Source organism: Microchirus variegatus (assembly GCF_963457635.1).
Source record: "Microchirus variegatus genome assembly, chromosome: 15".
Taxonomy (NCBI): Eukaryota; Metazoa; Chordata; class Actinopteri; order Pleuronectiformes; family Soleidae; genus Microchirus; species Microchirus variegatus.
Window position 1 is genome coordinate 6,822,864 of NC_139816.1, and position 15,547 is coordinate 6,838,410.

The 15,547-nt window shown below is 42.4% G+C and overlaps 1 protein-coding gene across 2 annotated transcripts; it reads right to left on the minus strand.

The window, feature by feature from the left end:
* Positions 1-1,202: 1,202 nt before the first annotated feature.
* Positions 1,203-15,082, minus strand: pan3 (poly(A) specific ribonuclease subunit PAN3). 2 transcript variants are annotated; one of them, XM_083901678.1, is made up of 18 exons: positions 14,488-15,082; positions 13,425-13,546; positions 12,669-12,741; positions 12,496-12,566; positions 12,192-12,336; positions 11,741-11,958; positions 11,437-11,541; positions 11,289-11,346; positions 10,557-10,718; positions 10,278-10,394; positions 9,301-9,402; positions 7,918-8,083; positions 7,530-7,617; positions 7,250-7,389; positions 6,616-6,745; positions 4,891-4,955; positions 4,663-4,801; positions 1,203-3,592 (listed from the first exon to the last, which is right to left on the minus strand). In XM_083901678.1, the coding sequence occupies exons 1-18, from the start codon at positions 14,825-14,827 to the stop codon at positions 3,452-3,454; spliced, it is 2,382 nt and encodes a 793-aa protein (XP_083757804.1). In that variant the 5' UTR covers positions 14,828-15,082; the 3' UTR covers positions 1,203-3,451. The 2 variants fall into 2 exon arrangements, with proteins under 2 accessions (XP_083757804.1, XP_083757805.1); XM_083901679.1 differs by lacking the exon at positions 13,425-13,546 and having other exon boundaries at positions 14,488-14,595.
* Positions 15,083-15,547: the final 465 nt, after the last annotated feature.

A 15,547-nucleotide genomic window follows, 5' to 3' on the forward strand; every position in this document is an offset into this window, starting at 1 on the left:
ACGCCGGTTTATTGGGTACACCTAAATGTAACTGCCAAAATGACATGCTACTATAGTCGTAGTGGTGGTAAATAGTGTTATTACGCTAATTAACTATGTTTAATGAGAAAAAAACAAACCCTTTTTATATATACACTATATGGACAAAAGTATATAGTTAACCCTATAACGCCTAAGCACACTTTGCATCCCCGAAATTACGCAAAGCTTTGTGCAATCGGAAACATTCTAACGGTTTCTGAAATCTGGGTTGCACAGCAAATGCAATGTGTGGTTATTACGGTAATTTCACTCGTGCTGTTGCAGGAAGACAGTGAATCAGAGTCTTAATGACCGGAGAGGACAGAATTGGAAAAACGAAACAAGTTATTTTTAAATGTTTTATACTCTTCAAATGTGTTTTTCTTCATTTTAAATTGTTAAAACAGTAGTTTAACATGCAGTTAATTGTAAAAAAAAAACAAAAAAAACTGCCAGATATTTAAAGTTAATCTGGAAAACTGGGCAAAAAGGAACTTACTCACAGGACATTTTCTGGCCCTTTCATGATTAAAAGAAGCAAGACGGACATTTAGAGGCTGAGGTGTTAAGGGTTAAATATTGAATTCAGGTGTTCCGATCTCCAATGGACAATCTCAACACTTAAGTATGGACTGTACCAAGAGATTTTGGACAGATCTATGCGTCCAACTTTGTGGCAAGGACACAAAGCAAAGACTATAAAGACATGGTAGTGAGGAAGAAGTGGACTGGCCCTCACTGGAGCCCTGACCTGAACCCATGTCGAGAATCCTTGGGATGAACTAGAACGTAGGAGATTGGGAGCCAACATCATCTGACCTCACAAATGCTCTACAGGACGAATGGACACAGATTATATAGATTATATACATAATAAACAACAACAGATCTTGAATTGCAGGAGCTGTTATAACTGTAAAAGAGGACCAACTCCACATTTAAGGCGTCCCAATACTTTTGTTCATATAGTGTTTAACCACATTAACATCAAATACACAGACTAAGATTGAAGAGACCACATATATCCTGTATGTGATTAATCATTGAAGAATGTGATTTGTTTGTGCATATAGTGATGTTACTTTTGAACCCCCTGCTGATCGTATAAATAAATATTTCATAATGAAAAACAGACGGTGTGTTTCTGTTTTGGTATTCTTTATTAAAATACTGCTGTACACACAAATATTGCAAAATCTGAGACAATGAACGTAAGAAGAAGGGCAAAAAACATACTAAGACGGTGATTGTAGGTGATGATGAGGATGATGATGTTGGGGAGGAGAAGAAGAAGGTTGTCACTAATATGAAGTGGAGTGTGAGTGTGTGGGAGATTGTGATATGGGCACTGACGTTGTGTACGCCGAGTTGGGGGGCGCTGTGTGAGTGTGTGAGAGTGTGTGCGTGTTGAGGGTTTTTCTAAAGCACCACATTCACCAAATGTTTTCGTCTGTCTCGTTAAAAATAGAGGAAGTAGTAACACGATCGCAGCTCACAGCTCCCTGCACGTTTGTTGCCCTCAAGAACAGATCGTCCGCGTCCACAACGTGACTTTGAAAAACCGACTGCAGCCAAAAGAACACTCGGCCTCTTCATCGACAAAGACGAAAAACAATCAAAGACGGTGGTTTCCAAACAAGCTTGATTATAATATATTCGGCTGGCACCAAACTCACTCGCTCAATAATTCCTTCCGTCATCAACGGAATATGATTTGTGCTTAAGGGCAACATCGGGGAGGAAAAAACCCCTCACAGCTCGATTTCCACAACACTGTTAACTTCCTAAGAAAAGAAAAAAGAAGACTCCATCTGAAGACGTCCCACCCACTCCACTGAAGCTTGTCTATCTAACCGGACAGGGGGCAGCCAGTGACGGCCAAACACATTCAATCACTGGGCCCCTCCAGCCGTTTGTCATCCTGAGAGAAATCCTAGTCGTCCGAGTGAGTGCAACAGCCTGCGCCGCCGCTTCATCTCAGCACGTTTTCTATTTCATGATAATTAAAAAAAAAGAAACAAAAAAGAAAAAAAAAAAACTCTTGGTGTTCCTCGTCTCCTTTCCCCGTTCCCCAAACCCTTCGCCGGAATTGGTCCACAGATTAATAAAAATAATTAATTTGAGACAAAACAAAAATGAATTACCCCTCCCATTTCCCATCATGCATTCCTGCACAAAAATGAAGCTGAGCAAACGTGAAAGACCAGCTAGAAAAAGTTTACCCCAAAAGTAAAAGGGGGATCTAACTTCCTGATGGGAAGTGGAGCAGAAGGGACAGGAGGAGGATGAGGAGGAGTGACAGACCAAATAAGGACATTCCACAAAGAGGAAGCTGTGGCGCCACCTCAACAGAAGCCCCCACTCACGGGCGACAAGTGCTGGACATCTAAAAACCAAAATGACCCGTCGTGAAGCAGTCACCGTGGATGTCCGTTAACCAAACGGCTGCTGCTGCTGCTGCACGTGTAACAAACAGATGGTAGACAGCATCGGAAACAAACCCCCCCCCTTCTTCGTCTGCAAACTGAAACCACATTTCACCTTTCCAAAACCCAATCCTGTTTCACACCAGCCCACCCACATCACATCACATGAGCCTGATAATCCCAACGTCTGCTGAACTAATTTATTTCCAGTTTTACGAACCCCCATCCCTTCTTCCCAAGTGGTTTGTCCTTTCTGTGTGTGTGTGGGGGGGGGGGGGGGGGGGACCAACAATCAAGGCAAAGGTGGGCCGGCCCATTTAATTTAACATGTGCCATCCTGGCCCCCCAACAAAAGCCTCGAGTGGTGCGTCCCGTCTCCTAGTGCATCAGAATGAAGGGGGCGTGGTCTCCAGCTGGAAGAGAGGTGCAGTCAGTAAAAAGCTCAATCTCTTTTCTGGTTCGTTTTGTGTGTTTTAATTGTGAGTCTGCTCTGATATTTATGTCCATGTGTGACTCTAGCTCTCTGTACACCCTGTTGGCCACTCACACATTTTCATAAAAATAACAAACAAAACAAAAAATAACAAAAAAATTAAAATCTTAGTGCATCCTCTTCAGAAAAATAAACCCCAACTGTAAGAAATGAACACTAAAAGCAGGAAAAAAGTTCAAAACACCATGGTTTGTTTCTCGTTTTGTTCCCCAAATCTAAAAAAATGTCATCATACTCGTCGTTTTTGTCACAGCTTCCATATTTGTCCTTTTTTTTTTTTTCCTTTTGTTTTTCTCGATTTTTCAGCTGCAGGGTTTAGGAAAACTAAAAAAAATACACTTTAGAAAAAGCCATCCTGGTGGACAGGGTCAGTGTATGTGACTGAGGTTCACGAAGCCCTGCCTCGCTGCCTTTCGCCATGCTGATGTCGTCTTCACAAACCTGGTCCTTCGCTGTAGTGCAATAGTGTGCTCCAGGTCGGGGCCGTCCCACCCCGGGCCCAAAGAGGGCGCTACAGAGAGCCAGAGGCCGCAGCCTGTAGCTCCTGGAAGGTGCTGTCAAAGCAGCGCTTCAGGTCCGAGTAGGTCACAACCAGGACGCTCTTCTCGTCCCGAGAAACCAGGCTGATCTTCTCAGGAACACCAGCGTCGAGCTGAGGAGACAATGAAATCACACAATTAGAATATTTTAAAAAGGGAGGGGACAATATTTTATTTTAGTGATCAAAATGACAGCCATTATATGCGATAGAAACCAAAAAAACAATTGTGTTGTCATGAAACACATGAAACTTATGACCAACGTCGCTTTTCCACGGATCTAATCTTCATTTTATACGCAACACAAACTAGTGGCTTGTAAAGCAGTTGTTTTCAGTGCAACTAAATCATTAGAACCAGTTCATTAAAAAGCTTTGTTCACAGAAACCCTAACCCTAGTATTAGCTCAGCCAGAGCAGGTAATACAAAAGTACCCCTAATGGAAAAGCAAAAAAAAGTGTTGAGGACTATGTGGTGGAAAAGAGGCCTAAAACTTAAAGATAAACAACAGGTTTTTGTGCTTCTCTTATTTCTTGAATATCTCCCATACGCATGCTGAGAATCTTGAAGTTACACAGATATTAATAACAGAGGAGTCGAACCCTTGTTAAGCACAAAAAGGTCACACTAACAAGTGTCAGATTTTAGTAAAAAGAGGAACAACAGATGTGAGAATATGAGTGTGTGGCACACGTACACTACCGGTCAAAAGTTTGAGCTTACTTAGAAATGTCCTTATTTTTGAACGAAATATAATGAATAATGAATATAACATTAAATGAATCAGAAATACACTCTATACATCGTTAATGTGGTAAACGACTATCCTAGCTGCTAACATCTGGTTTTTTATAGAATATGTACATAGGTGTATAGAGGCCCATTTCCAGTGTTCTAATGGTACATTGTGTTTGCTCATGGTGTTAGAAGGCTATTGGATGATTAGAAAACCCTTGTGCAATGATGTTAACACAGCTGAAAACAGTTTTGCTGCTTCTTTATTTGGAATAAAAATCATTATTTCTAATCTTGTCAATGTCTTGACTTTTTTTTCAATTCATTTTGCAACTCTTTTCATGAACAAAAGTCTGACTTTTGATGGAAAACACAACAACAATTGTATAGGTGAGCCCAAACTTTTGACCGGTCATGTACAAGAACGATAATAATAAGAACCACTGACTTTGTTGAGGCAGGAGACGATGTGGCTGAGGTCGATCCAGGGCGTCCCAGCCTCCGTCACCTGGTGAAACAGGTGATCCCGGAAAAGCTTCAACAGGTAGCGGTCGCCCGTCTCCGACCACGTCGGGTCCTTCTGAAACCTGAGTTAACGCGAGACACAAGTCATGTAACCACAGAAACACAACTTACTAATACTAATCGACTGGTCTTCGGGAGAGGCTGGACTTACTCTGGTCGCTCATTGATGGTGCCCAGCTTGGCCAACAGGCGGAAGAGGCGGCCATTTTGCACTTCCTGGTGAATAGGCAAACAAGATTTATATTTTCAAGCAAACCTGTGCAAACAACATCTTCAATAAATAGAAACAGGTCACTTTAAGTATTGAAATTCATTGCTGCAGGGATCAGAAACTGAAAACTGACCTCCGGTTCAACAAGACACTTTCTCTAGTTTCTCTTTAATTCATTTATGCTGTTATTATTGAGTAGTCAAACTAGAATTCTGTTCAGTGAGTTTACAGGTTCTCTACCTGTAGTATTAGGGGAATAAATAAACACAATGACTCTATGTTCAGATACAACATCTCATTCAGGGAGAAGGGAAGTTGACCGTGTTCATACCCACCGAGCAGGAAAATCAGAGAGGGATTAAAACCTGCCATTACCTTTTAAGCGGTAACATAAAGAGCGGATTACTTGTGGAATGTACGATTGTTTTTGTGCGGTTTTTGAAATGCCCGGGTAGTGATACCAACTACCTGAGTGGAACAGGGAACTTGATCTGTAAATGATGTTCAAGGCTGTTCAGGTTAGTGCAGGGAGCTGGAAAAACTCCATCATCGGCTACTTCAATGTTTAAAAACAGACATGTTGATGATCTCATAAGATCAGTACCACAAGTTAAAGCCTTTCACCTATCGTCTCAGCAGATCTTTTTTATTCCCCTTCCTTTCTTATCTCACCTTATGACGTGTTTTGTGGACTAGTAGAGAAATGTAGAATGATATGTGTTTGACCTACAAACGAGTTCTGCTGCACAATATTATAAATTAAGCAACAGCATATACAGTATATAAGAATATAAGGATATGTGGCAAACACTGCAGCTTTGCACAACAGTGGCATTGCAATGATGAAGCCTCGGCGCCTTACAACACGCCACAAGGAAACCAGCCTTTGCCAGGCTCATATATAAATTAGGCTTCTATCAACAAATAATACTGCCACTACTTGTGTGTGTGTGTGTGTGTGTGTGTGTGTGTGTGTGTGTGTGTGTGTGTGTGTGTGTGTGTGTGTGTGTGTGTGTGTGTGTGTGTGTGTGTGTGTGTGTGTGTGTGTGTGTGTGTGTGTGTCCACATAATCCAGCCAACATATACAGTAGTGACTGTCTGAAACACAGGAAACTGTTACACCGTAACCAGGTATCAGAAGATCACAGGCAGTTTCAATAAAAACTTCCCCATTTTTGAAAAAAAGCCCTACTTCTCTGAAGTTATAAAAACAAGAGGTTAACTCGGAGACATGTACCCATTTCCTCAACACAGTTTGAAAACGTGAATTTGTTTGATATAAGATCTGCTGGACAATATGTCCCGGTAGAAAAGCTTAAATCAGCATTTGCCTTTTACTGTCAATTGTTTGGTTTGGTGGACGTGAACAGAGACGGGGAGCAAAGAGGAAGTAATATTTATACACACATATATATATATATATTTGTTTTTTTAAATGAGGTGAGGGTCAGTTGGTCTACACATTCACACCAAATCTAAATTCAAAGCGAGACTCTTGACACATGATACAACATCCTGTGTACACACACAACTTCCAGCAAACTAAACCAAGGCCCTATTTCTGACCAGCATCTCACATCACCAAAGCCGAGATGAGAGAGGGGGAAAAAACTGTATGTGCCAAGTGTTCTTGAACAATCCTGTAGCTCCCCTGCTTACACATACCTTAGCCAGGTCCTCCTCGATGACATCGTTCCTCATCTGTGATGCGTCGAGTTGCGTGTAGAATCGCGCTCCGATCATGGGCATAATGTCATTGACGCTGCGCAGACGAGACTGTTCAGTCAGCAGATACCTGCACAGACAGAAAAACACACTCAGAGGTCACCGTCGGGGATTGAAATGCAGCGACACAGATGTACTTTTCCTAAGAATAAACGTGTGCCAGGATTCAAGTTTTACGACACCTTTTGCTTAACTTATGCAAGAGGCAATCATGTGAACAATAACAGAAAATCATTTTGGCTCAGGATTAAATTCTATTAGCCCAGTCAACAACTGAGCAGGCAAAGCTAAAAAACATTGCATTTTCCACTCCACATAACACTTTCGACATTCATGTTAGATAAACGTGTGCATTGATTTTGAAAAGATGACTCCTGGGTTATTGACTCAAGAAATGTATCGTACTTATTTATTTATATTTTGTCTTGCGTAGGTTGAATCGTGACAGGCATCATTTTACCATCAGACTAATCTAAATAAATGACAGTTGTAATACCATGACGTAGTCTGCAGTGCAGATGCATATGGTTACTCCGGATTACACAGATTGTGTTTTACTCATTTTGTTTCTTACAGAATGAGGTTCTTGAGGTCTGAAGAGTAGTTGATTGACACCAGCTCCATGGCCTTCTGCAGATTCTCCCTTTGAATGCCGGCCAGGGAGTTACACGCCAGCGCCAGCACCACCTTGCCCAGTGACACTAGGTCTGCTTGCTACAGCGGGTAGGACAAAAAAAAACCCACACACGTTACAAAAATATATACGTGTTAATGAACTTCCTCTTATAAAGAATAATGCACCACACATCCGCGTATAAGTGTTTTCATGTGTAATTGAACAGTGGGCAAATTACCTGGTACTGTGGCATTAGGGCAAGATGATTGGTCTGACTGTTATCAAACGTTAAGACGTCAAACACTCCAACGCAGTTCACCCGTAACCTGCAGAGATAAGAGCACATTACTGTTAGTTGTGTGCATGTGTTTAAAAAAAAAAAAAGGAAGCCTCTTCTGAAAACACTGTTCTGCTTTTAATACATTTTCAGTAAACAGTCTTATCTACATTTTCTGAAAGTGCACATTGAACACCTTTTAAGGTTATGTGCTGATCAACATGATGTGTGTGTGTGTGTGTGTGTGTGTGTGTGTGTGTGTGTGTGTGTGTGTGTGTGTGTGTGTGTGTGTGTGTGTGTGTGTGTGTGTGTGTGTGTGTGTGTGTGTGTGTGTGTGTGTGTGTTATACCTGGTTTTGCCAGTGATGAGAATCTTGCTGGGGTCCATGACACGACAGGCCAGACCCGCAGTGTGAATGGTGCGCAGGGCAGAGCTGAGCTGGACGATGTAGGCCCAGATCAGAGATTCTGGGAGGAGACCCGCATGCTGCCGTGGTGGTGGAGGTTCGTGTTGTCCTGAAAACATGAGACATGCTAATTCACCACAGCCCTAAACCAAAGCTAGGAAATAAATCAGTCACAATACATACCGCAGTAACTGTGCCAACATAACTCGAGACAAGACACATAACTGCTTTTCTGGTTATTTGATGTTTATGGCGATAATTAGCAATGTCATTCCTGTTTTACTCTGTGTCTCTGACAAATGAAACTCCTTACATCTAACTTGTTTTTTGTCATTAATCTGTGCCAGTTATTTCCTATTGATTAAATTAAAATATATGCTTGTTTCAGCTTTTGAATTTATAGAATACGTGAGAGAAAATCCATCATGTTGTTTACTCTTACACGCAGATAATTTGTATTACTTGTTATAGGCTATAACTACTGCAACCGGCATGAAGTTGTGAAATTGTGCAGCGGTGATAGTGTCAGGGTGTGTGCTGCACAACAAAAGCCACAACATCACACCGAGACACATCTATATTATTGTTCCCCTAAACACAATTTGAAAACGCCTTGTTACTATAATATTCACGTATTATGGTTTGGTTTGTGTGATTGGTAAAGACCAGACAAAGCCTGGGGTCCGAGTAGTTTTGCTTCCTCTGTTTACATTGCTGTAGGTGTAGGCCACACAGCACCTGCCCCAGGATCAGTTTCAGCCACAGTTTCCTCCATGTCCCCCCCCCCCCCAACCCCCTGTCTCTCATGCAGTTGCATGAATGCCAACTGTCAAACTAATGTGCTTTCCCAGACTTCCAAACATGTACATTCTCCTTTGAGGTGTCAAGACACCAGTGGAAGTAGTTTTGGGCATTTAGACGTCTTGGGTAATGTGTCTTTGCTCAACTAATGTGACAAAACACACATAAATAGACATGGGGCAATGACATCATTGTCAAAACTGTGTGAAGCAGAGATGCATCTGAGGTGTATATCACACAACATCCTGTGTACACACAACTTCCCTCACAGCAGACTAAACCGATGCACTTTTTCTGACTGCCATCAGTATAGATAGATAAATTATATATCTGTTCCTGGTCACGTTCCACTGCGCCCCATGGGCCCTGCTCATTGTGTGAAGAGTTGGGTTTCTCTTCTCTTTGAGATTACGTATGTTGTGATTTGGTGCTATACAACTTAATAAATACGTCATTGAAGTTGGGCTTGAAGTGATGTTGGCTCCATTTCAACGTGAGAGCTGAAGAGAGGCACAAACAACTCACCCCACTTCCTCTTGGTAAAGTAAGAGTCTGCTGCTGGGTCGTTGAAGTGTCTGCTGAACATGGTCTCTGCACCCGCGTGGAAGTCGTAAGAGAACACCAAGGCTAAAGCAAAAAGAAAAATTGATGAGAAACATTTAAATCAAGTAGAACTTCTTCAATACAGACGACAAGTTTTCCAGGAGGAAAAAAATGCTCAGTATTTAGTGTGACCTACCCTTTCATTTGCACGAACCTGGCTCTCTTGAAAACAGTAGTGAAACCATAGTTGGCGTCACTGATAAAACCTGGGTTTGTCCTGCTATTGAATGTGGAGATATATCTGCTGGTGGACTTTTGCACAGTACTGTATATCTATCACTGTATCGCTACTAAATTTATCCACTTCACTTTTGAATGAACACTCAGCAAGTGGTATCGACAAGGATAGGACATCCAATAATTTGTCGTCTTAAGTCTCAACTACTAAAATCGTACATGTAAATTAACTGTAAATACCTTAAAAAAATAAAAAAATGTTATTGAGATACAAGAGTAGAATTTAAGTCACAATAGTCATATACATGAATGTTTGCAAACACCTGAAACCTTGAAATGATGTTCTCTCAAACCACAAGTATTAAGCACTCAGAGAGCGCAGACCTCCATCAATGCAGCTCAGTGCCTACAAAATACACCCTGCCTGTGCGCCTGGGTCAGACGGCGCGTGTTGTAACCAGTGATAGCGTCTACGGTTCACGCCCAAAATGTAATCACTTGTTCCTGGTCCCATTGTGAACATTTCCAGAAAATGTCATCCAAATCCGTCTGTGACTTTTCGAGTTATGTTGCTAACTAACAGAAAACAAACAGACAAACAAACAAACAAACCAACTCCGGCGAAAACATAACCTCCTTGGCAGAGGTAATAAACACTCCAACACATCAGATCAATTATCAAAACAGTTGACAAAACTCCTCTGCAGCCCGAAAACACTTACAGTGATCTCCAAAGGCCTTGGTGGTGAAGACCTCCCTCAGCGTTACAGAGTTCGAGTGCTGGATCTTCTTCCACATGTCGACCAGCATCATGCACTTGGTGTTAACAAGACGGAAACCTGAGAACATTTTTTAAAGATGCACACCAAACATACAGGAAATTAGAAGTTTGACGGCATCACAACATGCTGTCAAACTTGTTTGCTTTGGATGTAAACAATCATCACTGCTGGCTTGCTGCTTTTATATTTTGGTTTTGTGACATCTATCAGTTTCCTTACCATGTATCCTCCTCAGGCAGTAAGGCAGGTCATCCTTGCTATTGACGGCCTTGTAGCAGGAGGTGATGTAGCTGAAGTTGCTGGTCTTCTGCATGCGATTGGGTGGGGGGAGAGGCTCCAGGGGGAACAGGCTGTGGTAGCTATCTACCTCACCTGGTACATCTTTTATAATGATAAACAAGAATAATATTAGACACAAAAAGTCCCAACTACTTTCACACTTTAACCATTTCAACACCTTGATGAAATCCACACCAAAACTAGACCTGACATTTGTTTTCAGGATCAATACACAACATTCTGCCTCAAAAAACAGGAAATCAGGGAACAAAGACAACTATAAATACAGTATATAACAGAGAAGTATTGTGTTGACATCACACTCTCATGTTATCAGTGTTCTGTTTCGGTGGCTGGTTTACTGTGAGTTATTTACCGTGTTCACAGTTTAAAGTTTGTGTTGAGCTAAAGGTGGCGCCGGGTTTAATTTCAAAATAAGCTATTTTGATTGTTAAAAGCATCACAAAAGAAGTAATGACGGAGACATCTATGTGCTGCAAAATGTCATTGTTTTCCTTTAAATCAGCTGTGCTTGTGTGTTTATGTGTGAACACCAACAACAGAGCATCAAAAACTTACTTTTTTGCATTTATTTGAAATATGTAAGCACACCAAAAAAAATACCAAAATCAAAAACAGCCCTTTGTTGTGACAACAGAGAAGACCTTTTACCCGAGTTCTCTGAGTGGTCAATCTGGGCCATGGTTATCAGATGTCTGTTTATCAACTCCTGAAGGAGAAACAAGGAGGCAGTCACATCAGAAAGGCGATTCAGAAAAGGAGACAAGGGGAATATGAAAGGAGAGCAAGTGAGTAATACCTGTCGAAGCTCATCAGCCATGAAGAAGGACGGGGCATTTGCTTTTGGCTGCATGTAAGCCACGTGTGGTGCAGTAGGGGGATATATATGGTAAGTAGGAAACACCTGTGATGAAACAAGAAAAAAAAATAAAACACAGCTTCCTATTTATTGAAAAATGAAAACCAGTGTAAGAGCCACGTGAATGTCATGAAACAAAACCCAAACGAGGTTTTGAAATGTTTGGGAGTTTGAAGGGACCAAAAAGCTTTTGCGTACAAACATTTCCTCATTATAATACTGAGAAGAAGATGCAAACACATACCATCCCAGGCATTGGTGCTGGGGTGTTGTCAGTGTAGAAGTAGGTCGTCCCCCCGACAGTTTCTTTTTGGATAATGTGAGCGCCCTGGTCGGCTGCTGTGGTGGGCACCATGTAATTGGCAGGGTTTGGAGTATGACTGCGCCGACGAGGGGCAGGTGAGGTGTGCGGTGTAATTTTTGGGGAGTGGAGAGGAGAAGAACCGGCAGACAAGGACATGCCTAGAAAAAATAGGGAATGCAATCATTAGATGAATACAGAGCATTAAAACGGAGAGAATAATCATCATCATTTGTTTCGACAACATAGCACAGACAAGTTTGTGAAATAAGTACATTTCAGAGCAAGACAATGCTTTTCTTGTTATTTTGCCAAGAGAATGTCTGTTGTTCGATTAAAATTTCAGACTCTACTGTCTGACAAAGTACCATCATCAATCAATAAAAAACCCCACCTGGAGCCAGAGCTGTAGCTGCAGAACTGCTGATAGCAGGATGTGGGAAGATAGGCGAAGGGAAGGCCTGGACACTGGACTGAGCCATGGTGGCCATACGTGGAACTCCCTTAGGAATGAACTCACTTGCTGCTGGGTTAGGAGTCTGGTGGTACATGGAAAAAGTATTACATTGAGTGAGATTTCATTTCCTGTAGATAAGATTCAAGACAAAGACAGGAAATTAATCGATCAAACTTCAGTTTAAAACAAAAGTGTTGTGCTGAGCTTTTAAGCGCCTGAGACCAGGTGCTTGTGTGCTCACCTTTCTCCTTTGGGATATGCTAAGAGCACCAAAATCACTGAAGAGTGAGGATGTCGGAGAGTTCACTGGATCTGTGAAAGAAACGGGTTGTAAGGACTCCAGCAGTGTTGCATTCAATGATCAGTGGATGAGTGCTGACTACTGCTTTACAGACGTCATCGTCTGAGTCTCACCATGAGTGCTGTGGCTGTAGTTCTTGGCACCATCGTTAAGGAGACTAGGAGAGCTGCTGCTGGTAGTCATTCGCTAGAGAAGAGAGTGCAGCATCAAAATAAGGTTAGCGCCAGTTATCAGTGTTTTAATGAAATGATGTGAAAACTATTTACAGAACAACGAGCTGCATGCACAACATTTACATCCACGTAAACAGCTATGTGAGCACATTGACATCCATTTCCAAAACAGTCTTATGCTACATTTCCACCAAGCATTACAGTGCAATTCAGCTTGCAATGGTGCAGTTTAAAATGGTAAACGCTGATCTGGCTTGCGCTTCCCCTGTAAAGCGTGTAGGTAAGGTGGCATTAGCGTGTCAGCTACCTACATGTCATGGAATCACCAGCACAACTAAATTAAATAAAGACGACAAAACAGTAAACGCTGCGGCATGCTGACATTATTCATCGAAAAGAAACCGACTTAACTCTCTAAATTGTAATGCTTAGTATATTTTAATAGGGTGGGTTTTATGTTGTTCCAATTGTATCACTGTTGTTGCCCAGAAGTGAGTTTTCTGCAGTGTGTCTAGCTTCAACCTACTGGAATACTTTGCTTGGTACCGCAACAGAAGGGCACAAAGTAAATGGGACATCAGTTATTTTACTACCCATTGCAGCTTTTGATGATCACAGTGCAAATGTACTATATAAAGAGGGCTTAAGGCGCAGCAAATGTTTGTAATGACCACAACGACAGCTTCTCTCTTGTACCTGCATCATTGAGTATTTAGACTCTGCTGGGCTTCCAAACCCATTGACCCCAATGAAGCTGCTGCTGAAGTAAGAGTTGGTGAGACTGGCATCGCTCAGGGCTGCACCCTCCATACCTGGGACTGTGGAGGACAGAAATTCAAACCTGAATTGACTGGTGTGTTTTTGAATATCAGAGCCCGAAAACCCTAAGTTTGAGTATCAGTTTCCTCAGCACTACAAATGCTTGATCAGCAAAGCACAAGACAAGTAAACAATCATATAAACAGTGGTACAAAGTGAATGTTAAAGCCTATTCCAACGTGAATGGATCTTTGACTCACAACATGTTTGCTCCAACTAACACTCGAGAATTTCCGCTTAAATTGAACATCTACCGTTTTTCATGCTCATTTGGTTGTGAATGCCAGTGATGCTGATAATTTGTTTACGTTGAAAAAAAACAAAAAAAACAATGCCGTGCGCGCAAGTTAGCACGGCTGCGCTAACGTTAGCAAACACTAAAGTTTTATCCAAGTAGCAACATTTCAGTTACAAGTTCACGGTTCAACATTCCCTATTTTAATTTAATTCAAATACATTTTTTAAAACAAGACCACAAAAACAAACTATTTAAAAACACTAACTCCAATGCAAGTGAAGACGGTGAAGTTGCAAGCAGCACATTTAACGCACGGTTAGCTATTAGCTAACTGGCTATTAGCTGCAGCGGCTAACGTTGGTGGGTCGCGGATTTCTGCCCACTCACAGCTGTCCTACAACAACAGCAGGCCTCTTGTGTGAGCTGTTGCAGCAGCGTGGAAAACACTGCACGTTGTTTACAACTAACGGGGAGTGCAACACTATTTTACAACATAGCTTCACACCGCAGTTCGCACCATTTGCATAAGGTGGGGCTTGGGTCATGTATAGCAGAGAAAAGCACTCCATGCTGTTTTGGGGGGTGAGGAGGCCTCGGTGAATCCTCGGGCTAAATTTTTAACACAGCCCCACAAGGCCGAGACGTAAAGTCACACTCAGTCTCCCCCGTGTGAGGCCTTGCCTCGCTGTATTTGTCGCTCACCAGTTAACAGCTGACCCTCCAGCGGTGTACCTGCAGGCACCATTGCTTCGCTCTTCTTGGGCACAACGGTCCCCCCTCCACCCGGACAGGCTGCCGCGGAGCCTCCGAGGGAATACCCCGCTGGCGTCCCGCCACCGCCGGCCATGGACAACGGCACGGGGCTACTGCCCCCTCCGTGCAGAGGCAGGCTTGCCATGGACGGATCCTCGTGCAGGAACTGACACTCGTCTCCATAGAAGCACGTTTTGTCTTTCGCGTAGTATCGGCAAAACTTAACTTTGACACTGGGTATCCCGACACCCCCGAGCGGAGCAGCTGAAGCTGGGAGTCCACTGTTCATGGCACCGCTGCTGCCGCCGCTGCTGCCGGAAGACACTCAAACATAGAGAGACGCAGATAGCTAGCCAGCAAGCTAGCTAGCCTGTAAAACAGTTCCCACTATAAAAGGAGCGCAAGGAATGGAACTTCAGCGGGCGGAGAGTGCTTAAGACCATGTGGTACTCACATTATAAGGCTACGGCGCATTTTGTTTAAGGAAATACCATTGCATTGCGTGAAATCCCCGTCGTTGTTGTTGTCGTTATCCATGCAGCTGCCTTCTTCGCAGAGTAGCCTGTTGTTGTTTTTTTGCTCGCAGTTAGCATAGCTTTGCAGTGCATTGTGGGTACATAGCTGGCAGAGTTTACATGCTGCAAACACGAGCCTGCAGCACAGGAGACTGTCAAAGTGCAAAGTGGAGGAAATGTAGCTCAGTGTTTGGGGATGGGCAGAATTTTACTGTATTTACATCTGCTGTCGGTAGACCTGACACCACAGCAATGTAACTTTTGTCATAAAGTAATATAACATTTTATAATATTTATCTAACCATATAATAGCTTTAGAAAAAGCTGATTAACATTTGACTACCGTTTCAGAATTAAACATGCAGTGTCTTCCGTACATGGGTATTGTTGCATTATTGCATTCATGTCTTTAAAATAGAAGACAATGGTTTTTATGTAAATAAATAAAGTGATCACCACTGCTGAACCTCAGCCATAACTGCAACTTTGAATTC

Excerpts from the sequence above, each read along its gene's own strand:
- pan3 (XM_083901678.1), bottom strand. The coding sequence starts at position 14,827 with ATGAACAGTGGACTCCCAGCTTCAGCTGCTCCGCTCGGGGGTGTCGGG. Across the intron at positions 12,337-12,495 it reads GCATATCCCAAAGGAGAAAG|ACTCCTAACCCAGCAGCAAG; the intron begins GTGAGCACACAA and ends ATGTACCACCAG. Across the intron at positions 11,959-12,191 it reads AGCTACAGCTCTGGCTCCAG|GCATGTCCTTGTCTGCCGGT; the intron begins GTGGGGTTTTTT and ends TATTTTTTCTAG.